Source organism: Juglans microcarpa x Juglans regia, chromosome 1S, assembly GCF_004785595.1.
Source record: "Juglans microcarpa x Juglans regia isolate MS1-56 chromosome 1S, Jm3101_v1.0, whole genome shotgun sequence".
In the NCBI taxonomy this organism is placed as follows: Eukaryota; Viridiplantae; Streptophyta; class Magnoliopsida; order Fagales; family Juglandaceae; genus Juglans; species Juglans microcarpa x Juglans regia.
Genome location: NC_054595.1, coordinates 14,276,596 through 14,302,352, shown reverse-complemented (window position 1 = coordinate 14,302,352; position 25,757 = coordinate 14,276,596). Strand labels below are relative to the sequence as shown.

Below are 25,757 nucleotides of genomic sequence, written 5' to 3'. Positions count from 1 at the left end.
CACCTTATCAATTTCCAGCTGGCCATCCCAAGTCTTCTTCGTACGCAAGGGTGTGCGCAAAGTTGCCTGCATCCAACTTTTTTCTCTTAAATATACATGATATGGTATTCTCATACTATCACATCATCATTTCAATGAGTAATGGGGGATGCTGCCACCCTCTTAACAATGCACCCTGGATGATGTATGCATGTCGGCATTAACGCTGAAATGAGCCACCTCCCTTGACCATGAGAGAGGGAGAGAGAGAGAGAGTGTGTGTGTGTGAGTGAAAGCCCATCAAAACTCACTTTTTCTATTTTACATACTGATTTTTACAATATATCATACATTAGCTTATCTATTTCTTCTTTATATCATTTAAATATTATACTTTTTAATATATTTTATTCATTTCAAATAAAGGAAAAAGTAGAAATTAGATATAGAAATGAATAAAGAGTAAAAAGTAGATAGAGAAATAAATTAAATATTTATACAAATGTGAATAATGTTCTATAGATGTAGAGATGGTACTGTAACAAACTAGACATTAGTTATAAAATACATAATTCATTAGATGGGCTACATTGAGTTATTTGCTTCAAATTTTACAAAAACATGAGTTTTACATAATCTATTGAGAATGCTCTTCAAGATATCGGACATGTTCAATCTATACATGGATTGTTGGCTACTCCAAACAATAACTATATATATTGTGTCTATGTCAAAACGTATGGATTCTATATGGACTCAGGCTTTATGGTTTTTTTTATTATATATCCTATGGAGTTGGTGAAGGTTGAGCCGATCCCTTCCTTTGGGCTCAGACTTTCCTGGTCGGGCCTAGGCCTAATGTGCGAAAATTCCTATTTCAATTTCAATTATAAAGACATGAGTAGATATTGGTCACACCAAAATATTATTCCTAAAAGTAAGTTTTAATAGGTCCCTTTCTTTTCCAAATATTGATAAAAACAAGTTTAAAAACTTTCTCAATCAAAACATCATTTTTAATAAATAAATCAAGACCAATGCAATATGATTTTATTTTTTAAAAGATGGTATTTCCGAAATAGCAGTTACTCATTGAGCACGTGAGTCTGTGACAAGTGAATTTTTGTTAAAATTCACACTTAAAACATTGTTATTTAGCCTTTCTTTGAAAAAATATGTAATTTCTCACATATTTAAAAATATACCTGATAATATTTTAAATAGACAAGAGACTTAATTAAAAAAAAAAAACTATATTATTTGAAAGGGTCCTGCTACCGGTATTGATAAATGGTACCGATAGCTAGACCGATTAGTGTATAAAAAGTTTCTTTTTTTTTTTACATATTTTTTTAACATATTAAAAAAACACCAATTCGTTATTAAATACTTCCTTAATCATTAAATTTTTTTTCAAAAAAAAAAAAAAAAAAAAAAAATCAACAACACAAGTATCAGTCAATTTGGAGGATCCAATTCATCGGGCTCCTATTTAAAAGCGTAGGTTTAAAAAGTGTCTGGGGGAAGTTTTCTCTTCCTAAAGACATAGGCAGGTCCACAATGTCGGTAAGAAAAGTTGGTTCTAGTCATGATTGGAAAAAGACCAAGTAGCTACTAATTTGCAATCACTATATCAAATGAATCTCCTCTTCTTCTCGAAAATGTAGCCAAGTCAATCAATAGCTTTATCAAATTAATTTAATGTTTTGTATCAGGGTTGAGCAAAAATTTAAAAATTCGATTCTGTCTTCGATTCTACATTGATTCCAAAGTATTTTTAACTAAAAAAGTTGAAGGTGGCAATATACCATCTCCAACTCTAATATTATACATATTTTATAAAAATATATACATTTTTTATATATTAATCATATATATTTTATATAACTATAACTTAGATAGTTAATTAAGTTCAATAATATACTAGTATGAACAAAGTATTATAAAATAATATACTTATACTATAATATAAATAGACTAAATTCACTAATAATATACTAGTCACTCAAGCGAACCTTAAGCATAGAGTTCATGTGATAGTGGGCTCGAGCGAAGCAAATTTCTAATGTTCGCTTGATATTCGCTCGACACTCAACTCAAGTGGGACATGTAAGAAAAGGGTACCCATAGTAAGCACCCATTCCCCTTCTCTTGGGGGTTATGAAGTGACTTTTAAGCCACTTTATGAGCCTTAATGGCTGGACATTAGGGTTACACTTAGAGGGGCTATTTACATAGCCCCACCCCCTTTGGATGAGAAGTGTGTGTGTGGAGCAAAATAGAAAATGATCTCACTCTCAAAAAAATTCTCTCTAGTCCCGACATCTAGGCTATGGAATTTGTGAATATTGTTTTGGTATTACCACGTAGCACACTCCACCATCGATAAGAGAGCATTTAGGATGAACAATAACTATGATGGAGAATTCATAGAACAATCACACTAGATCTATAATTTGCCAACAAAGTAATATCGCTTCCGCTGTGTAATTTGATTTAGTATTTCTAACACAAATAATAATCTGCTTGGACAAATACCAATAGGTATTAAGAACTCAACTCCAAAGTTTTGATGCTTCTACATATGAGGGCAATCCTAGACTTTGTGGTGCACCACTTCCTGACTGTGACCACCTTACTAGGGACAACACGTATCATAAGGGAATTGAGGATGAGAAAGATATGAACATACATTTCCATGGTTTCGTATTAAGGTAGTGTTTGGCTTCATTACTGGTTTTTGGGGAGTTTATAGTCCTTTGACTTTTAGCCATAATTGGAGAGTTTTGTACTTCCACTTTTTGGATAATTTAAAAGACCAACTCTATGTAACACTAGTCATGTCTTTGGAAAGATTGCACAAGAGGACCTAAGTGTGTGATCTTCTTGCACATGAAGAGGCTGTAAGTTGTGGGGGTAGAAGAAATAAGAGGGAAAGGAATGAAGGGGGAAGGGTTTAGGCGACAAAATGCATCATTTTATTTGTTTCCTTTTTTTTTAAATAATACCCATTTGCGACAATATAATGTCTCTCCAAGTAGTTAAATATTTGGTAATATATTTAGTGGCAACCTAATATCACTAAAAAAGACTAAAACATGCATAAGATCGGAATTAATTTTTTGTGACTAAAATTTTTTGGGATGACATGATTTTACCGCGTTTTTAGCGATGAGATCTTGTTGGCTAGAAATGAAATGATGAAAATACACAAGATTAGGCTTTTGCGGCCAACCTTGCGACACTGCTACACTGCTACTCCTAGTTAGGCTAAAGTCATATATCATTATATATATATAAGCAACAATAATATTGGAATCATGGTTCACATAACATTTAGATCTAAATGGAAGCTAATTAAGAGAGACACCAAGTGATCTAGCAATATGGGCAACAATAAATATATGTTGTGGAGCTCACTTTATATATTTATGAGGTCTTCTAGGGAGTAGCCACTGTAGTGGTGCACACATTGCACACCCTACATTTTTTTTTTTTTTTGTCTTTTTTTCTAATGCAAAACATGCATTTTGTTAGTCGATAATGTTTTCTTCCCCAATTCGAATTTGGCTCGTGAAACTAGCATTTCGAATACCCATCGACCCTACTTCGATTTGAACCCATGATGCATTCCCATCCATTGTCCCCCTCCCTCTCATCGCCCAGCACAGTAGCACCCTCGAGCATCGTTATCCCTCTCGTCGCCCAGCACCTGCGACTCGTCAGCCTACCTCTACCCATCGCCACCCAGCCTATTTTCCCCACAAACCATTTCGAATAAGAGGTTTGCGTTCACAGGAACCCCTCGTTGCCCAGCACCCTCATCGCCCTCCCTCCACCAGTGCCACCCTACGACACACCCTCAACTAGTCACCCAGCACCTACGACTCGTCAGCCTCCCTTTGCCCATCGCTGCCCAACACCCGTGACTCCTAGCTCTATTTCGCCGCCCATTTGCTCAGCAACAAGAGGTAACTCTATAGTAATGCATATCTACTTCGGTCTTATTAAGTTTTGCTTGTACTAAGAGAGGTGAAGTTTGGGGCAGATTTTTTCTTTCAGAGATGGGTATTGGGCTTTGGGCATGGAGATATAGAACTCCTTTTATGGGTATGGAAAGTTCTATTTTTTAACTCTAAAGATGTACTCAGTGTGCGAAGTGGTTGTTGAAAACATTTTTACCCTAAATCTGAATTCCCAAGCGAACACCTTCCGCGATGCCACTGCCGGTAAGTATCCTGGTTTTGTCTGCCTCTCTTCCATCCCTCGATAGTAGAATGAGGCTGGAATGAGGTTGCTCTCCTTTTCTCAAAAAAAAAAAAAAAAAAAAAAATTGAACTCACAAATCTAAGGCATATGTATATGGGTTTGGATTTGCTCATTTTCTATTTGTCAAAGTTAGCATCCCTTGAATTAGAAAGATGAGTTTTATTGCATTTATGTTGTGAAACTCCCTTGAAATTGAGTCGATATCCTCTGATTATACATTTGAAGACAATCTCAATCAAATACTTAGTATGATATTCACCATTTTTGAAGAAAACCTTTTGCTCCAGTTGAACCTGTTGTTGCAGCTTGAAGCTGGAAATTTTTATTTTCTTCACTCTCTATGGGCAATCTATTCATGAAGCACTGTTTCGAATAAAGCCTTGCACATCCCATATATGGCCCTATTACTAATTTTTTAATTCAATCACTTCTTAGATATTTGGTCAGGACTAACTTTGACAAATAGAAAATGAGCATTTTTTTCCATTTTGTGATTAATAGCGGTCGTTTCCTCAAAGTGCTTACATGGTGTAGTTAGTAACTATTTCATTTCCCATCATTATTATGCTCTAATTGCCCTGTTTATTCTTTGTTCTGTACTACATTCATTTGCTGTAATAGTTTTTGTGCATGGATTGAATTTGGCCATGCACAATAGGTTCTTCAAATTTCATGTTGGGATATGATCACTTTTGGTGAGATGACAAAGGAACTACTTCATTTGCATAGTAGGTTTTATCAAGCATGATAGTTCTGATTTTCCTGGTTTGTATGTTATCTTTAAGGTTCTCTTAACCCCTGACTTTCTTTATAGATTATTTGTGCAGGGGAAAGTCAAGCACCTCACTTTGGCATTTAATGATCAGAACTTCCTCACCAAACAACATCGAGAGTATTTTTGTGAGTAGAATTTGTTTAATTTAATGAGTACTAAACAATTCACATAGACATTGTTGAATTTGTTCCTATCTGAAGTAGAACCTCTTTCCTACTTGTGTAGAAAGGGTCCAACAAAAACTTGCTTGTCATTCAATAGCATGCCATTAAGCTTTTCAATAGCATTTTTAGCATAATCTTCATTATCAAATTGTACATAACCATATCCTTTTGATTGACCCGACTGATCAATTTTTATCTTGCAAGATAAGATATTCCCAGATAAGATATGTTGTCGTCCTTTATTTGGTGGAATAATCTGGTGTGTAGTTATATTGATTGTACTTGATCATCTACTTTAGAGTTACTTCTATTTCGTGGCTTCTCATTTAAGAGAGAGGCAAGAGAGAAGCTACAACAAAGGCAAGAGAGAAGCTTTGCTAGCCAGGAAGGTTTTGATACCTTATTTAAGATTGTGACAGTTGGTGGTGTGGGAATGAATAGTAAGCATGAAGTAAGTAATGTTTGTGCTTTATGGCAGGGCAATAATCCTTGTACTAAATGTAATATTTTATGAATTGTAAGGTTTATTTACATTTTCTTGTGATATTTTCAGGTGGGTTTGATGTTTTGTACAGTGGATGAAAAGCCAGATTGGTGCTAAAAGTATGCACACTGGAGGAAACAAGAAAATGAGCCAACTTAGACTAGAATCTTGGATTTTGGAATATTGGATTTTGGAATAAATATTATGAGACTACTTAGGTTGTAATAAGTTGCTTTGTAATGTTGTATCCAATTGGAATGAATATTATGATTCAATGTTTTTACTAGATGACTTAATCCAAGGATGATTATTTGATGGCAGTGTGATTATTTGATGACAATGATTATTTGATGATTCAATATAAATCATATGACAATGATTATTTGATGATTATTTTGCTAGATGACATAATCTCAAGATATGCTCAGATCTCTATTTTGGACATTATTAAGAATTATGTCTTTGTAGTGAAATATGTTCACTTCCCTTCTCAGCTTTTGTTTCTGTTAACAGATTGTTCACCGCGAGATATGAAAAAAATGTTCACTTCCATTCTTAGTTTAATTATTAAGAATTCACCAATTTGGTTCAATGTTGGAGTTGGATTTCCTTTCCTTTCTATGATGCAGAACTATTAATCTTGTTATTTCTTAAGAAAAATGACTTTCGCTGCTGCAGCAACACTCACACTCAAGTTTCATGTCACAAGTTGTTTTCATTACACAACTTTTCATTACCAAGGTTAATTTAATGAACCTACATAGGGGGAGTACCATTACAATTGATCTATTCACAAACAATATACTCCAATGTGCTATTTACATACTGTTGATCATAACGAAGTCAAAACTATTACAATTGTGACAATCCAGTACAAACGTAATAATTTTTGCTTTTCATTTCATAGAGTTCTCTCTCTCTCTCGTACTTTATCTTCCATTTGAACTTAATGCTCGCGAAGAAATACGCCATCATCTTCCAAACTTTATTCTCTCTTGTACGATGATGATTGGGTTGATGCCATGTGTTATTCTGAAAAGCTAAAAACAAGTTCAGATTTGTAAATACTAAAATATAATCTTTTCATTTCAGATTTGTAAATACTAATCATAAGAAGACTAGCTAATTACAAGTACTAGAGTGCTAAATTACAAAGCTTATGTTTTGGGCATTTGAAAAGATATTAATGCTTAAGTTGATAAATAAGCCTTACAAAACTTTGTAAAAATGGCTATAGTAGATGATGATGAAGAGAAGAGAGGCGGATCAACATAACATAACTAAAGGCTTATAAGAGCCTTATCTAGTAAAATGGTCCACCACCAGGACCACCAAACCTTGCAGCTCTTATCTAAATCACCAACACAAATCAAACAAAATTATATGCATCTTCACCAAAATCCAGTGGAACTTTTCTTCCCTTTTGGGAGCAAGCTCCCAAAATATAACTGCAGAATTGAAAATGCATTTTTTACTGCAATGTTACATGCCTCCCATGGCCTTGTGAAAATGCTGAGAATGGACAAAATATTTATGAGAAACTGGGATTTTTGTCGTCATGAGCAACACAAACTTTCTGAACCTTTTGTTATAGCATGCCCCAGTACATCACAGCTTGCATACCATAAATAATTTGAGAAAAGAAAAGATGCAAATAGTTTTTTTTTTTTTCCTTTTTGGTGAGAGAAAAAATGGAAATAGTTAACTCTAGGCTTGAGAAGAAACTCTCTAAGAAACCACATGTAGCACTGGGGTCCAGTGCTAAGTTGTTTAAAAAAAAAATTAGATTTTTATGTGTGAAAAGACCATTTGAGTCTTCAAATAGTCTTTTTTAAATAGACTACGGGCCTAAAATCTCTGTTTTGGTGTATTATGATTTTTTGTGGGTTTGATATTTAGGTTAAAAAAAAAACTTTTTAAGGGTCAAGATATTTTTTTCTAAGACAAATTTTATTATTTTTAGAGATTGAGTCGAGGCCTTTAATTCACTAAAAAGCCCAAGCCCGTGTTACCTTACTTCAGACTCCATGTTCTTCACGGTTTCAGGTTTGTTTTATGCCCATGCATGCACGCTACTTTCTCTCATCTCTAGGGTTTTATGTTGGTCTTTCAATCACATATAAATACACATCCTTCGTGCATGAAGAAAACCCAGAATAAGGTTGTCGTCTCCTTCCCTAAGCTAGGGCTGCTGCAGGATTAGCTCCCCCACGCCTCCACGTTCAGACAACACCAAACTCATGTACACAACCCAGTATCCACCCTCTGATATTTTGGTTCTTCTTCCATAGCCACCAAGTCCCACAAACGGCAAGTTGCCTCGCACCCCAGCCCGAAATGCACGAACCACATCTCTTGCTCGACGGAAACCACCGCATGATAGCCCCACCACCCAACCCATTGGCAAACCATGAACCCCACATGTCCTCGTCATTGTGTACCAACACCTGCTAGCACAACCACACATGGGTGCTACACGGAAGTCATCACTGCACCTTTCAGCCGTCCCTGTTGCTGTCCAACACCCTCACGGAAGCCCAAACATGTGCGTCAGCACTGCTGCTCGGTTCATCCACCCCAACCTCCATCTCCACGTAAAACCGACGCCTAGAGCAACCATCAGAAAACACATTCAACAGCCACGGGAAACAGCAACCCACGGCTTTTGCCAAACCAAAAACTTTTGTTTTCTATACCCAAAAACAGAGCTTTTTTCTCCAATCCAAGAGCTTTTCTTTGCCACCGTTAATAAACCACAGCGCCGCTGCCAACTGCTTAGCCTCAAGTGGGAACCACCAGAGGACGCCGGTCGTGCACCTAGGTCCCCCGAGACCACCTCCTGGTAAGCTCACAAAGTGCCACGGCCTCTTCTCCGTTCTTTCCGTTCCCTCTCTGTCCCTCTCTCTTTTCCTATGTGAGGTTTTTCTCTCACTCATCTCTCTCTCTCTCTCTCTCTCTCAGTGCCCCACCACTGTGATCGCCACCGCCCCCAGCTGTGCCGCCGTAGACTCCACCCAAGCCACCTCTACACATAGTTTTGGGTATGCATGGCCCTTGTCACGTAATTTTAGATCCTAGGCTATTTTCTCAAAGAGCCATGCAGGTTATGAGTTTTTCTTTCCCAAAATGCCCTTGATTGAGTATGTACCGATCATGTTTTTATCATCTGCTATGCGTGGGATTTTATTTCCAGTATAAGAATTTATATTTATGTATAGAAGTTAAATTACTAAATATATGAGTTTTAAATATGATTAAGTTAATTACCAAAATGAATCTAAGTTGTAGTTGTTTAATTTTAAAATATTTTGGTATAAATATATTAGCTAGTATTAAATCTTATAATTTGATTTCATTAGTAAATAAGTTAGATTTTGTGTTTTAGTCGAACTAATTATTTGGACATTGATCAATTGAGAAATGTGACGATATTTGAGGATTAGATGGATTTAGGTTTTTGAGGAATTAAAATAGGTTATTTTAGCATCGTAGGCTTAAATATTGAAATATGTGTTCGATTGGAAATTTATGAAAATTATGTGACAATCTTATAGGTGACAATTGATTTTCGTTCAGTACTGCTGTGGAGAAATTCTGAAAAGCTGAGAAGTTCAAGTAAGTAGGATTCCTATGCTAGACTTTGCATAAAATAAAAATGAACTAAGACTGAGTTACGAAAAGGTGCATCATAAGTTTTGAAAAGAAATGTGAAAATAACCTTAGTTATTTATTTTTCATTACACATTGAACTCTGATGAAAGAGAAGCATTTTTGTCATGACTGGTGTAGACATGAGCTTATTTTTGACATTCTATCTCTGACCTATGCAAAAAGAGCGAATATGAAAATTTGTGGATAATCACGTAAATATGCTTTGGATCTGCTTTGATTACGAAGATGATATGATTTTGTTCAGTACTCTGTTTGGATAAGATGTGATTTCTGAAAACTTTTGGCATGACTCTTTGATTCTATTTCTGCTCTGTTCAGTTACGGCCCTGCCACAAGTTATAATAGTGGATACGGCTCAACCACGGGTAATAATAGTGGATACGGCCCAACCATGGGTTATAATAGTGCATACGGCCTTATCACGGATTATAGTAGTGGTCTCTGTTCAGAATGCACACCTTGGTGACAGAGTGATTTATATCTGCTTGGCGATCCGTAGATGTACAACCCTACCACGTGGGTTATACATGGTCTCAGTTCTGATATGATGTTTTGATGATGATCATTATCATTTATGCTATGCCAAAGGATATTTATGAATGAAATTATTTCTAAGTCTTCACTCTAATGTTTTGATAACATGTTCTGCTTCCGCACTCTGAAAATGAAAATGTTTTGTCCTGCATTTTGATCTCTATAAATGCTCATGTTTAGATACTAGTATATGTTCTCTGTTTACTGAGTTGTTGATAACTCACCTCTTATCTCCATATATTATTCAGATAATTTTGATGACTCAGCTGGAGAACAAGAGTAAGAAGTTTCAGCAAGGTGTTATGATCGTAGTGGAATAAGTGTCTGGGGGTACAAATGCATATTCGAGAGTCATAGTTAGTAAATTGATTTACTTTCCGTATTTTGATTGATGAATTAAGGATATTTTTGAGTCTTTAGAGAGTTTTTAATTTATGTTATTGAGAACTTCTTTGTTGTTCCCATGAAAGAACATAGACTTTTGGGTTGAGTAAATGAATTAATATTTTATGGAGTTTTTTTCTGAATTTTATAGTTGTGTTATTTAAGTTGATATTAGATATTAAGAGCTAACTCTCCGGACCTCCGGGAATGAGGCGTTAAACCGTAGGTGGTGAGATTGGCAATGGAGAATGTGAATAAGGAAATTATTCTGTTCATCAACCAATAATTGGAAATAAAGAAAACCCAATTATTGGAAATGTACAAATGTTCCTTATTCGTACTTGAGTCCTATATAATTGGAAATAAAGAAAACCCAATTAATTTTCACAGCACGAAAAGCAAAACAGTTTGTAGTTGATCTAAACCCTTGAGATAAAAACAGAGGAGCAAACACACAATAGTCCATAAATGTATTCCTAAACCCTAACATCACAGAGAAACAAGGAGTAAGAAGGGGTCGGTTTGAAGAAGATTACCTTTCATACAGATTTATGGATGCGGTTTCGTAGTGTTTGGACTCACACTATCGCGAGACTGAGATGAAGGGTCACGAGATTGAGATGGGTGAAATCACATTGGGGGGAAAATCAAAGTATAAGGGAATGAAAGGAGGGGGAAATCAAAATGCACGTGAGGGGATTGATAGAATCACAGAGAAGAAGAAGAAGAAGAATAAGGTCTCGCCGTCGAAAACATATTCTGCAATTGAGAAGCAGAAGACTTAGTGAATATGGGGTTTTTGAAATCATCAAGGGATTTTTTGCGATTCACAGAGAAGAAGAAGAAGAAGGTTGATGGTTTTGTGAGGAAAGTTGAAGGATTTACAGTGAATAAGTTGGATTAGAAATGTGAGGGGATTGAGGGTTGAAACCCAGAAGCAGTTTGGGGTTTCTGTCAAAGCACACTTTTTAATTCACAAGGGGACCAAGGGCTTCTGGGAGAGGGAGGCTGAGGCAAGGAACCGGTTCGTTGTTAGTGAACTTAGTCTAACACATCAGGTGTGCAATGGCTGATGCGCTACAGTGGCTGATCTGTAGAGTTTTTCTATGTAATATACTTCTTTCTACCACTACAAATTCAATCGTATTGCAATGACGACAGTACTTGTCATCACTAGTTAGACTAGTCAACGTTTCTTTCAACGGTAAGTACTTATTATGTCTAATTACTTGATCTTAATACGTTAATCATATGGAACTCTCCAATTTATATAAGTGTATTCTTAATAAACTTAATACATGGTATATTACTATCGACAATTTGTATAGCTAGGTTAATCTGGATCTGGATTGAGTTGCACCCATGCACGCATACGACTGTTAACCTGATCAATAACAAGTAAAACATTGATATTAATAGTTGCTTATATGCAATATATATAAGAGAGATTACATCAAATGTAATAAATACATATATTCTATACAACTAAGTATGCGAGCTATATATGGCAACATATATTTTGTACAACTAAGAATGTGAGCTATATATGGCATGAGCATCGGTTTTGTAATGGTAAAATGCTTAAATCGTGATGATCTCTTTTGCTTATTGTCTCTACTAGTATAGTATGCTTAGCAGCTCTCCTCAAACTAATGGGGAGACATCGGACCATTAGTTTGTCACAAAGAAAGGAAAACCCTAAGGTAGATAGTCCTTTAGTAAAAATATCATCAACTTGATCGTGACTTAGAACATGCATGATTTGAATGTCTTTATTTAGCACTTTCTCTCAAATGAAGTGGTAATCTACTTCAATATTTTTGGAACGGGCATGAAAATCAGGTTAGAAGCAAGAGTAATGCCAGATTGTCACGCCGAGTAATAGGAGTTGAAAGGAGTGGAACTTGTAGGTCATGGAGAAGCATACACAGCCAAAATAATGATGCTATCACAACGGATAGTGGCCTATAATCAGCCTCATTACTACTTCTAGAAACCACAAAACCATTGTTGCTTCGACTGTCATCGATAGACCCAACCAAGTCTGAATAACAAAAAGCAATGATTGAAAAAGGACCATGGGTGAGATGGAGACCATAAGTGAGTAACCCTTTGAGCTACCTTAGAACGATCCTGACTGCAGTCCAATGAGTGGTAGTGGGAGCATGAAGAAGTTGACACAATTGATTAAAGAAGTAAGCTATATTAGGTCAAGTCAAGGTTCAGTATTGTAGGGAACCTACAATTTGCTTACATTCAGTAGCATCAGCAAGTGGCTCTGCATCATGTTGAGAAAGCTTGAAACCAGATGCCATAGGAGTTGAGCAGGGCTTGGCCCCAATCACATGAGCTTGATGAAGGAGTTACATGATATATTTGGTCTGGTTTAAATGAATGCTAGTGTTGTCTCTTGTAGCTTGGATGCCAAGAAAAGATGCCAAGGACCCCAAGTCTTAATAGTAAATTCTTGTTAAAGCAGTTGAATTAAGCTGAGATATGAGGAGGATGAGTTCTCATGATATTAATGTCATCAACATAGACTAATAGGAAGATATGGACTTCGGCCCTGTGAAAAATGAACAAAGAATAATCAACTTGGGAGTCCATGAATCTAAGTGCTAAAAGAGCTTGTGAAAATTGATGGAACCATGCTTTAAAGTCCTGTTTGAGGCCACAAAGAGACTTATGGAGTTTGCACACATGATTGGGAAATTGAGGATGTTTAAATCCTTGGGGCTACTCCATATACTCAATTTCTTGCAAATGGCCATGTAAGAAAAACATTGGAAATGTCAAGTTGTTTGATAGGTTAGTTATAGTGTACTGCAAGAGTGAGGATTATTCGAATGGTTAAGAATCATAGGTTTGAAAATCTCTATGAAATCAATACCATCATACTGCTCAGATCCTCAAGCAACTAATCCTGCTTTATATCTATCAAGAGACCCATCAAATTTTTGCTTAACTTTCTAAACGCATTTGTAGTGGATGACATTATGATACCCTTTAAACAAATTATCTATGTTGGATTTGCAAGAAGAACATTGAATTCTTCTTTCATGGCAATTTTCCATTCTAACGATTTTGAAGCTTAAGTAACGGAAGTGGGCTCTGCAGGCACTATAGGAGAATGAAAGGTTTTTATAGGGTGGCGGGTTGAGTAGTATAGATGATACTTAGAGAAATTCTTTTGGTGAAAAGTGCCTGCCTTGGCTCTGGTAGTCATTGGATGAGAGGGAGTAGTAATAGAAGCAAAATAAGGGGGTGCTAGTTGTGCTTCTGAGGTAGAAGGTGCAGTGGGTGTTGCTGATATAGAGTAGAAAGTGGTGAGATTTGAGCAAGAAAATTGGAAGGCTCAGTTGAAGAGATATGTGAAGGAGAAGTAGTCAAAGAGAATGGAATTGAAATAGGAAAGAAGAGACAATACCCGAGGCTTGTTCCTTGCATGGCAAAGGAGAAGAGGCCACTATATCTCTTGTTGGAAATGAATGCTCATCAAATGTAAGATGGTAATAGACAAAATTCTCTATGTACTGGGATCTAAGCACCTGTAGCCACGATGATTTGCACTATAACCTAGAAAAATACACACTTTGGTTCTAAATTCGAGTTTGTGTTTAGTACATGGTCTGAACAAGGGAAAGCATGCACAACCAAAAACTTTTAAGCAGGTGTAATCAATAGCTTTACGAAATAACTTGAGGGATGGTGATTTCAGCTCAAGAATCGTAGTGGGAGTCTATTTATGAGATTCACTACTGTGGTGAAGGTATTAGGTCAATAGGTGGAAGTTAAGTGGCAAGTGACAAGTAGGCTTAGACCTGTATACGATATATGCCTATATTTTCTTTCACTGAGACCATTTTGTTGTGTTATATAGGGATATGAAACTAGGTGGTAAATTTCATTTGTGTCAAGGAATTGTTTAAACATGGAGGAGGTGAATTCTCCCGCTCCATTAGATTGGAAATATTTAATCTTTTGGGACATAAGATTTTCAAGCAACCTCTTAAATCTAATGAAGCAATTAAGGACATCATATTTTAACTTGAGAGGGAACATCCAAGTGAATCTCGAGTAGTAATCAATGAAAAGAAAATAGTATGAATCCCTATAGTAGATTAAGCTAGGGATGACCATACATCAGAGTGGATTAGTTCAAGAGGATGAGAAGTCTTTCTAATATAAGGAGAAAAATGAAGCCTTCAATTCTTTGAGGGTTGACAAGGTTCACAAATAACTTTAGACAAATAAGTATTGAGTACAAATAATTGAAAATTATTAACTAAAAACTAAACAATGTCATGAGCTGGGTGGCCTAATCTATTGTGCCAAATGGAACTAGTGGTTTTGACTCCAAGAAAAGTAGTAGGCTGCCTCAGTTTATTGGTGAAAAGCTTCCTTAAGTGCATGGGATATAGATTATCCTCACTCCTGCCTTGCAAAATGATTTTCTCAGTTTGATTGTTGTAACACTCCGCCTAAAAATCTTTTTAGATCTTGACCTTAGTAGCCTTAATCCTAGTTAATTAGGAGTTGAGCTATTTAAGAGAGAGAACATTTTGGATATTTGAGTTGGTAAGGACTCTTTGAATATTTCCGAAAGTACATCTGACAAATCTTCATCCACACCTCATGGAGGTGTGTAACTGTTGGTACTGATTTTAGATTTCTATAATTTAGTGGCTACCTAGCCACATGTTTTGGATAAAAATGTGGCTGGGCAACCACTATGAGATCTGAATTTTGTGGGCTGGATTGCGACTTGTTAAGTTTGTAACTTTTTGTGGGCTGGATTGTAACTTTTTGTGGGTTGGATTGTGACTTGATTCTAATTGTGACTTGTTAAGTTTGTAAATACTTTTGTGGGCTGAGGTGCATTTTTCCAAATTTGTGGGCTGAGGTGCACTTTTTGTGTAAATACTTGATCTGATTTGTTGAGATGGAAATTGATTTGATTTCAGATTTTTGTGGGCTGAGGTGCATTTTTCCATATTGAGTTGAGATTTTGTTGTGGTTTTGTGATGACTCATGGTATGATTTCAAATTTGTGGTTAGATTGCTTGTTATTTGTTTAGTGTGATTTTTCCTCGTGGATGGCTCTGTTTTGTGGTTTTGTCTGGCTTTATTTGTGATGGCTCATGGTATTTTAGGATTTCAGAATTGTGGTTAGATTGCTTGTTATTTCTGGTTTGTGATTTGTGGAAATATAATGATGCTAGGACACCTAATTTGATAATGATGTGAAGGTAGGAAACACACACACACGGATTGGTGTTATTAGATGGATTTTGAGTAAGGAATCTTGTATACTTGGGTGGATGTGAAGGTAGGAAACACACGGTTTAAGTATTAATCAGGATTAATGTCACCATGGTTTAAGTATTTCATATTAATGCCACCACGGTTTAGTATTAATCAGGATTAGTTAGGTTGAGGAAAAAAAATTAGTTGAGAAACAATAATTTAAGTATCAAATTTAATTATTAATTAACATATAGTTAGTGTAATTGTAAAATATAAAAAAAATAAATAAAAATATTATTATTAAAAAAATAATATTATATTATTATTTTGACTAATCTAATGGCTAATTCAATGTGAGGTTATAGCTAAGGAGGTTTCAGATTTATGAAAAACATATACTTTCCATCAAATTTTGGAGATAGCTTTGATGAAACCATTGCCAATGCTCTTACGGATGATCACATACAAAAGGGTTTGATGGCATTTTTCTGTAAATAAAACTACACCTATGGTTAAACTAAGGCCCCATTTGAATAGTGAGATGAGATGCTTTTAGATGAAAGTTAAATAAAATATAGTTATATTATTATTTTTTAATATTATTATTGTTTTGGAATTTGAAAAAGTTGAATTATTTATTATATTTTGTTTAAAAATTAAAACAAAAAAAATTGTAATGATAAGATGAGATTAGAGCATTTTTGTATCAAACATGGCTGAAAAGGCACCCCATCTTTGTGAAGAAATCGAAGACTCACCAGAGTATAAAGCTGTGTGACAGGGGTCTTAATCACCAAGATAGCAACTTGCGACGGCGGATCTGGGTGGCCAGGTTGAGATTGACAGCGGCAAGTGTGACGAAAGAGCATCGAGAGAGAGAGAGAGAGAGAGAGAGAGAGAGAGAGAGAGAGAGATAATGTGAGAAAAAGAACGTGCAGTGAGAGAGAACGTGGGGGGAGAGAGAGAGAGTCTTCACAGTGTTGCCATGCTTGGAGGCTTCACGTGCACCAGTTTGGTGGTTTACGGTGGAGCTGTCAGTTTGGACGAAGCTGGGGGGGCTTGAAGAGGCTATGCTTGGTAGGACCACGGGGGCTCTCGGTTGAGATGGGAAGGCAGTTGGTTTCGAGACTGCTCTGTTTTGGTGGTCTAAAAACAGAGGTGCTTCGTGGGTTCACAGCAATGCAGTTGGCTAATGGTGGTTGTCATGGTTTGTCGCCGGTTGTTCCCATGGTGGTTCACGGTGGAATTGACGTGGAGGAGCATGCGATGTAGGGCGACAGTGGGTGGTCTTGGTCTGGTTCTCCAACAAAGGGTGTCGTGTGCGTGGCGCTAGTTTTCGTTTGAGGACACGAAGAGGGCTGTGGCTGATGGTGGTTGAATGTGGAGGTTTGTAGACGTGCTAGGACAGCTCTGGGTGGTGGATGGTGGCTGGCCTAGGTCCTCACTCTGTGTAGCGGTGGTCTGGTGCAGCGACGCTACGGGACGACGTGACCCAGGGCTATGGCTCGAGCTGCTTTCATGGTGGTTGTCATTTAGGTGGTTTGTGCGTTTGCTGTGGGTTGTGGCCATGCGGAGATGGTTTCGTGAGATGGAGGATGGCGGCAGCTACGTGGAAGAGGAGTTTCACAAGAAGAAAGGGGAAAAAAAATTAAAGGTTGCAAAATCCCTAGAAACTAGAGGAGGGAGATCAGGGTTTCAATGTGATCACAATATCAGGGAGGGAATGTAACACTCCGGTCCCGTAGGGGTCGGAGAGTTACTTCCTGTCACTAACACTCACATTTCTACAATATAATTATAGATTTCAAATTTCCAACGTCATAAAGAAATTTCAATTCAAGCTAATTTCCTCAATATAACCAATTTTCCAAAATGCCAAGTCATCATAACTCAATAAAATTTCTTAATAAAAATCTCAAATACTCCTCGAGAACTTTCTATACTTCATCCACTACTCTAAAATCATCTCACCCAAAGCTCCAAAATTTTGATCTCCAGCTGAAATAGCTAAAATCATCTGAAAATATTGTGGAGATAAGGGGTAAGTTATCAACAACTCAGTAAGCAGAGAACATATACTAGTATGTAAACATGAGCCTTTTCAGAAAGTTTAGTATGCATAAACAAAACATTTCATTTTCATATACAGATCTCAGAAATGTGTTTTTTAGAAAATCAGAGCGACTTTTCAATCTTTTCATTCTAAGAAAAAGTCAACTATTCATATATAAAGACATTTTTCATATTCAAAGATCATTTTTATATTAAAAAATACTTTTGCATAATATAACTGAATATCTTCATCTTATCATATCATTTCGTAGCATATCATATCATATACTATGTTTAACCCCCTGTGGTAGGGTTGTGCTATCTCTGGTGGCCAAACTAGGCAGTATCATATTGTGAAACTTTCCATTTTTTAATCTCGAAGCCCCAAGTGTGCACACAAGAAAGAACACATAAAAAACCACTTTGTTTCCAAAGTGGGTGCATTCATATCATATCATGTTGGTACCAACCATATCACATGAACCAGTATCATCATATTAGAACCATATTCAGAATTAGAATCAAAACAGATAAGTATGCCAAAGGTTTTTCATATCCATATCATATTAAAACACGTGCTAAAAATATTCATATAATTTCCATTTGATAAAAAACAAATCCAAATCATTTCATATCACATGTATAAAAATCTCAATGATATTACATTCGCTCTTTTGTATATTCTAGAAACATGTCTAATATTGCTCATGTTTACACTATTCATGTCAAAAACATTTATTTTCTCTTTCATACAAATCTCATGAGTGAATGCAAAATATATACTGATGTTGTTTTTCACCTTTTCTTTTTAAAACAACATGCACATTTTTACAAACCAACCTCAGTTTATTTCTTTCTATGTAAATCTAGCATAGGAACCCCGCTTACCTTACTCTTGCAAAGAGTTACTAAAGCCTTGAACTTGAGCTCTATCAATGTCACGACCTAAACAAAAAATTATTCACTAACATGTTAATACTCCATATAAATGCGAATTCAATAAAACTAACTAAATTTTATGATTCTATTCAGCCCACACATGACATCATTTTGCTTTGGTTTCAATACATGGTATAAGCATACTCACACAACCTCCAAAACCTTAACCCAACACATCATGTCCAACCAATCAGCTCACTTTCATAACTCGTTACGACAATGACAGCCCACAATCGTCACAACCCAACACGACCCTCCATAACACAAGCCCAACAACCAACATTAACTCAAATTGTAACACCTAACAATTACAAAATGGCCACATCGTACAGTCTAAATAATCATATTTATCCACCCAAACGACCATTTATCAATTCCAATACAAACTTAAACATCTACCATAAACAACATCAAATCCAAAACACCAATATTTAAATCCGAAACAGTCAACAAATCCCAACATAAACCACTCACACAAACAGCTCTATCATCCAATCCAACCGACCCCATACTCCTCAGACTCAGTCCGGCACAACCAATCAGTTCACAATAAATATGAGTTAGCGCAAAAATACATTTAAATCTCAAAAGTTCTTTGAAAAAAATACTTACAGCGCTATAACATAATTTTCAAAGGATCACGAAAGTGCTAGAAGTGGCGACACATCAATGTAACAGTGAAAAATGGACTAAGGCTATGGATCTCCAAAATCCAACTTTTGAACGGGGACAAACGAAAACTTGAGATTACTAGGGAAAGGCTTAAGGATGTTGGTGAACCTAATGGTGGTGGTGGTTGGCCGTGGGTGGCGGTTGAAATCCAAAAATCTCAAATCAGAAATGGAGATGGATGAACTTCACCGATGGAGGATTTGGGCTGAGGATGGGTGGGTTAGGTAGTTGGGGGGTTGCCGGTGATTTGGTGAAGAGGTGGTGGCGCAACGGCGGCGCGCGAGTTCAAAGGGTGTCGTGGCTTGAAGCCGTGCGTGAGGGCTCACGGCGGCGCGAGATGGGCTAAAAACTAAGGGGCGAGGTCGCAGGGCGGTGTGGAGATGGTCGGGAGGGGTGGTGACAGAAAAGGGTGGTGCACGGCGGCGCTGTGGAGGACGATGCACGGACGGGGAAGAGAGGGAGAAGTCACGCATGGGAAAAGAGAGAGAGAGAGAGAGAGGAGAAAAAGAAATGAAGAGAAAAAGAGGAGAATGAGAAAGGAAAAAGAGGAAAAGAAAAAGAAAAAGAAAAAAAAAAAGTGAGAGAAAGAAATGAAGTCCAATCCTCACATCTTAAGTCACAAAAATGATCCAACGAAAATGATTTCAAAACAACAAGTTAAATAAAATAATTTAAACGTAGTGATTAAATGAAAATAAAATAATTAAATCCAACAATAAACTAATTTAAAATAAAGAGCAATTTAAATGTAAAACAATAATTAATATTAAAAAAGCATATTAAAATAATTTTCACAAATTAAAAATCATAAAAATAAATCAACGAGAGATCCGATAAATTTAAAATAAAAGAACTAATATTCAAATTAATTAAAATATCCCTTCAGTTAAAAATATACTAAAATACTAAAATACAGGATATACTGGGAAAAAATAAGCTTCCGTGGGGCTGTGCGTGAAAACGTGCATTCACATGTATATTTATAGGTAGCTGAAAACCCTAGTGAAAGAGGAAAATCCGTGTGCATGGTTTGTACGTGGGTTGGCATCACATTTGGCATAAGCTTCGGCCTTCGTATGAGTTCTGGTTCCTTGGGCTTTCCAATATTCAAGCCACTTAATACCATCCCAAAAATAATCTACTAAATACTAATGGGCTTAAAAAAATCCTTTTGAACTCTCCGGCCGGGAAAATATATATATATATATATATATATTTTTTCCTAGTTTATTTTAAAATTATAGCTCATGGGCTTAACAAAATATTGGCCGTAATTTATGATAAAAAATTCATATTAAACCAAAATATATTTTTGGAATCCGCAGTCTATTTAAAATTTTTAGTTAAATCTCAATTGGCTACCCATACTTATTAACCTATAATAATAATAATAATAATAATAATATCATGGCTTAGCCTTGACTTGGTGCTGGACTTGGGTGTTGCAACTTAGATTTCATTTCGTGTCTTACACTCAGTGAATATGTGAAGGGATACGAAAACGCTACTGTTTAAGGATCGATGTCTCTTGATTTTGAACAAGGTAATACATTTTGAAGGCAGTATCTTTATCCTTGGAAAACATTGATTTTCCAATTGCAGCTTTATTATCACTAGAAGGAAGAACTGCATGTACGTTCATTTAGACTGGACATGATATAACCAATACTCATGACTCATGAGGTATGTGTTTTGAGAATGTGGATTCAACAAATGTTTGCAGCAAACATGAGATGTTACATGCAATTTAGTGTTTAAAAAGAAATTTGCTCAGATCAGATCTCGACCTCTTTTTGTTGAAGGATATACATTTATCGATCACGAAATCAATGGTTTTATAGTTTCAAATGCCTCATTATATAAGCACAACATGCAAATAGGTTGTACATGATCATGATCATGATCAACCCTAAGTTTCTTAACACTGCGATCGAGAGTTTATTGACAAGTAAATAAGATGATGATGATCAGAACTATCCAAATTTCGACTAAAATTACAATGAAATTGGTTCAATATATAGCATGATTAGTGGACTGATCAAAATAGAATTACGACAACAATCAGTATCAAAAGACAAACACTTCCAAGGCACTAACTTAATAACTTACAAGATCATGGAAAGAAGAAATTCTTAAAACTAAATTTTTTAGTCAACAACTTACTCTCTTCAATCTCTCTCCTTGCTGTCTCTACTCTCTCAAGAACACCCTTAACTGCTATGTCAAATGCATCTTCAAGGGTCTCTAACCTTGACCTTGGATCTCCATAAACTATACTTGGAATGAGCTTTATAACCTCTTCTCTCATAGCCAACACATCATTCTTCGGAACTCTAAGCAATGTTTCATTGACACAAACCTTTCTATCCTTTACATCATTTAATGGTATCATCACAGAATACTTTGTATAGTTCTTTGGTAAATGCCACAAGTATTGTGAATAAGCAGAATCCTCATGGAAGAAAACGGGAATACAACCAGCTAAAATGGAGTCAAAAGTGGATCGCCTAGTGAATGAATCCCCAGGAGGCTGTAAGCAAAAAACTGAGCTTTGAAATGCCGTCATCACATTTATTGGGTCCTCACACTTATTTGTTCCATTATTATAACAACCAAGGAAATTGCATGTGGATGAAGAGCGGCATTGATCAATCAACTCACTCCGAATGGAATTCGATAAATTGGGCCGTGGGGCACCAGCAAAAGAGAACAAGTATTGCCTTTCTGTTCTTCTCATCTTTTTCTGCCACCTGATTATCTGCCTGTCTTTTGAAGGATGGAAGTATGTTGGATATGGTATTGCAAACTCATTGTCCTCCTTGCTTGACTCGATCGTCAACAATGTTATGTTCTTTGATTCAGGCAAAACCATAAGCTTGGAACCCCAATCAGAATCATCATCTGTCGGTCTTCTGAAATCCCAAGCAATCCTTCCTCCAACTAGGAAGTGATCTCTACCCGACATTCTCTTCCATTCAGGTTTGTCTGCAAGCCACTTAACCAGAGCTAAAGAATTAGCATCTCTCACTGAGATGTTAAAACCCCACAGGTACCGCCCCACATCAAGGCCAGCATAAAATGGTATATAAATTGCAGATGCCAACGATGAGTCATTTGTTAAGCATTGATACTGCATCATCCTGTTGTGGAATATGACTTCCAACATAAACTGGTTTGTGACAAACCAACCCCCTTTCAGTATAACTGATTCATTTTTGTCTACCTGAGGACCAAGACCCAAGTTGGATACATATTGGCACATGTTCATCCATTGGATAAGAGAATTGCAATTCAAGAGCAACTCTTTGTTGAACTGGCTAGGAAGATCATGAATATAAATATATCGACCCGAACACGAATCATCTAAATTCTTAACAAATTTAGTATTTCTCACAGAAGGTGAGCTAATTTCTTGACTCTGATTCTTTAAACTCGGTGCAGCAAAGTTTGATGAAGTAAATGTTCCATCATTTGCAAAGTTGTTGAGAATAAATGTCGCCCCACTTTGCTTCCCACTACTTGCAGCCATATAATCAACTAAGAGGAAAATCAAACTTGAGAGAAAACAGAGGAGTAGGACAAACCAGATTGGATTAGAGCAGTTTCCGACCATCAATTTCTCCATGTCCTTCTTAATATCCTCACGTATACAGAAAGCTGTATTCAGCTAGCGAGACCTCACTCCCTATTCCCCTAAATCACATTAAAGAATACAACAATACCATAGTAATATAAGTAATAATATGAGCTTCCAAAGGAGTCGAGAGAGATTAATTTGTATATCTGGTGGAGATTGTGTACATACCGATAGCAAAACAAGGCAAGCAAGAAGCCGTTTCATGGCATTGAACCAATAAAGGTAAGCTAATTTAGTCCTATTTACAAAACATTTCTTACTACATTCGTGTATTTCATATCAAATCATATGTATAATAAGTGTCAGAAGATTCAAAATGCATCGATCACCACATGGTAAGAAGTATGAGCTCATTATTCTATATGCCATTAGCATCAAGATTTCAGATCACTTTCCGTTTAGGTGAGTAGAATGAGCTGTTTTTGAAAACAATTAATAAACTTGCCCATTAAAAACACAGATCATGCCATTTATTAGGGATGATTCGATATGATGGAATATTCGAATGTGGTTTTAGAAAGTTTAATTTGTAAGAGAGGACGTAATAAGCTTACCTTTTATTGCATGGTTCTAATGCCTTAAAATGGCTTCTTGCTTCCCTTGTTTTCCTCCATCAGAATAAACAGATACAAGTCTCTCTTGGCACCTTCACGAACAACCTAAGCCTTTTCAAGTGCCATAATCAACTCTGGTTTGTCCTATATTTCCAAGGGAAGAAATGGGGTCACATTCTCTGGTTATTAATTGACTTCTCGGCTTTCATCGGCTCATTTCTTTCTCGAGAAATACTCTAGTCATAAAATGATTACACAAAAATAATTTCACAAACTGATTTGGCTTGACGTAGTTTGTCAGATTGTAAAATTATTTTTATTGTACAACAAATCTAACGAATCACATGAAAGCATATCAATTTGTTAAATTACTTTTATGTAATCCTTTTGTAGAAGTAGCACTCCTCTTCTCTCTCTTTGGGAGAGGAATTGTTTTTGTTTAGTCTACTAACAAATTAAGATAGCTTGATATAATACTTCAAATTGTAAATAAAACTTTTTTCTTTTACAGAATATTTTTTAATTGTTATACATCATCATATCAGAAACCAAAAAAAGAAATAGCTTTACCGTCAACAACAAATACATTATTCCACAAATAATTAGAAACAATATTATATCACATGCTTTATACATACACTTTGTGTACAATTAATTGACGCAAACCTTTTAAGAGACCAACAAATTAGCTCTTAAAATTCCTAATATAACCAAATTTATTTTCTAAAAGCCAAATGCCACGGTAATGTAAAAACAATAAAAATAAAAAAAGTGGGAGGGACACTTAAATGAAACAAACCGTTTCGCTATGAATGCTCATTTGACCTATTCTTTTGCCATCTTCTTCGTCTTGAGTGACGGAATCCAACTTTCTCATTAACAAAGGCCGAAGATCTCTACTTTACTCGTACATTCATATGATTCTACCATCATTATTCTTTCTTCTTTTTTTGCTGTAATTACTCTCTGCGGTTGTTAGCGAGGAATGAGTACCGATATTGCCATGTCATGGCATTTCTTTGTTCTTCAACCTGCTTCGAACCCTTTTCTACCACAAAGCATGCATGTTTCTCCCTTGTAGGTGATACAATTGTTTGGAAATATTTTCAAAATAATATATATTATATTTATTATTAATAATATGTTGGAAGTTATGAATTATTTTGGAAAGAGAGAGTTATGGAAAGTTTATAAGCCTTACATCATTTTGGGTCCCATATATGTATTGTAAGCCATTCACTGGCTTGCAAGGTGCTGTAACGCATGAAAGGGCACCAGCGCTCGGCGCACAAAGGCACAAGAAAATTAATGGCAAAAGTCAAACCACTTGAGGATTGAACCCGTGTGAGATGGATGTTAGAGAAGTAGCGTGGCCGTTGGACTTGTTTGTGTCGCTTGTAACAAACATAACTAATATACCTGTTCGGATCAGATTTAAGAAAATTTACAAATTTTCATTCACATCTATTGGGTATCTATAAATAGACCCATTGACCTACAAATTATACAATCACAAAGTTAAAAAAGACAATACGAAATTCTCTCTCTCAAAAGTTTTCATTTCTTCAAAACTTGTTATGAGTATCTGTTCATTCTGTAGAGAACGATTTCTAATCTCTTGATTGAATAACAAAATCTAAGTGTATTCGGGATTTAATTTCGTATTTGCATAACACAGTTAGACAAACAAACTTGTTCTGGGCTTCATTGTATCTTGGAGGCAAATTCGCTTGTAACTCTTGTACGTACCGTTATTGGTGGGGACGAATATTATCATGAGGAAATCAACATTGTAACGTGCCTTAAGCAAACTTTTCTCTCACTATTCTTTTGCAGCTCCTTTTGCACCAACAATCTTAAAACAATATTAGATTACTAATGACACATAGTTTGAGAGAGTTTGCTTTAGATTTTGTAAAACTCAAGCCAATTTTAGACACTGGCGAAAGAAAATGCACTTCCTCCTAGCCAGTCTTAAAGTGGTATATGTTCTAACCATTTCTAAGCCTTCTGCAAGTGAGGATGAGACAATTGCTCAAAGTCGGGCAAGGATCAAATGGGAAGAAGACGGCTACATCTACAAGGGACATATCTACAATGCAATGTCTGATACATTTTTTGACGCATACCAGAACAAAGCTGTAAGACCCAGCCCGCTGCCAGGCTCAGGCCCTTGGAAGCATCTCCAGAATTCACGTCGCATGGTTACACGTCCACCATCCATTTTCATGCACGTCCGTTCAACCTTTTCCTTTAGGATTTACCTCTTTACTGTTTATATCTTATATATATGTTAAGCAACCTCAACCCTAGAATAAGTGCCGCTCGTTCTCCTCTTCACAGAAGGCCAAACCAACATCCACTCTCCACTGTGAACCTCTGTCTAGACATCACC

The 25,757-nt window shown here is 36.2% G+C and overlaps 1 protein-coding gene across 1 annotated transcript; it reads right to left on the bottom strand.

The window, feature by feature from the left end:
- Window positions 1-21,076: 21,076 nt before the first annotated feature.
- LOC121247035 (probable xyloglucan galactosyltransferase GT14) lies at window positions 21,077-23,557 on the bottom strand. Its single transcript, XM_041145370.1, has 2 exons — window positions 23,363-23,557; window positions 21,077-22,864 (listed from the first exon to the last, which is right to left on the bottom strand). Exon 2 carries the CDS (start codon window positions 22,794-22,796, stop codon window positions 21,285-21,287), a length of 1,512 nt encoding a protein of 503 aa, XP_041001304.1. The 5' UTR covers window positions 22,797-22,864; window positions 23,363-23,557; the 3' UTR covers window positions 21,077-21,284.
- Between the last annotated feature and the right edge of the window lie 2,200 nt (window positions 23,558-25,757).

Excerpts from the sequence above, each read along its gene's own strand:
- LOC121247035 (XM_041145370.1), bottom strand. The coding sequence starts at position 22,796 with ATGGAGAAATTGATGGTCGGAAACTGCTCTAATCCAATCTGGTTTGTC.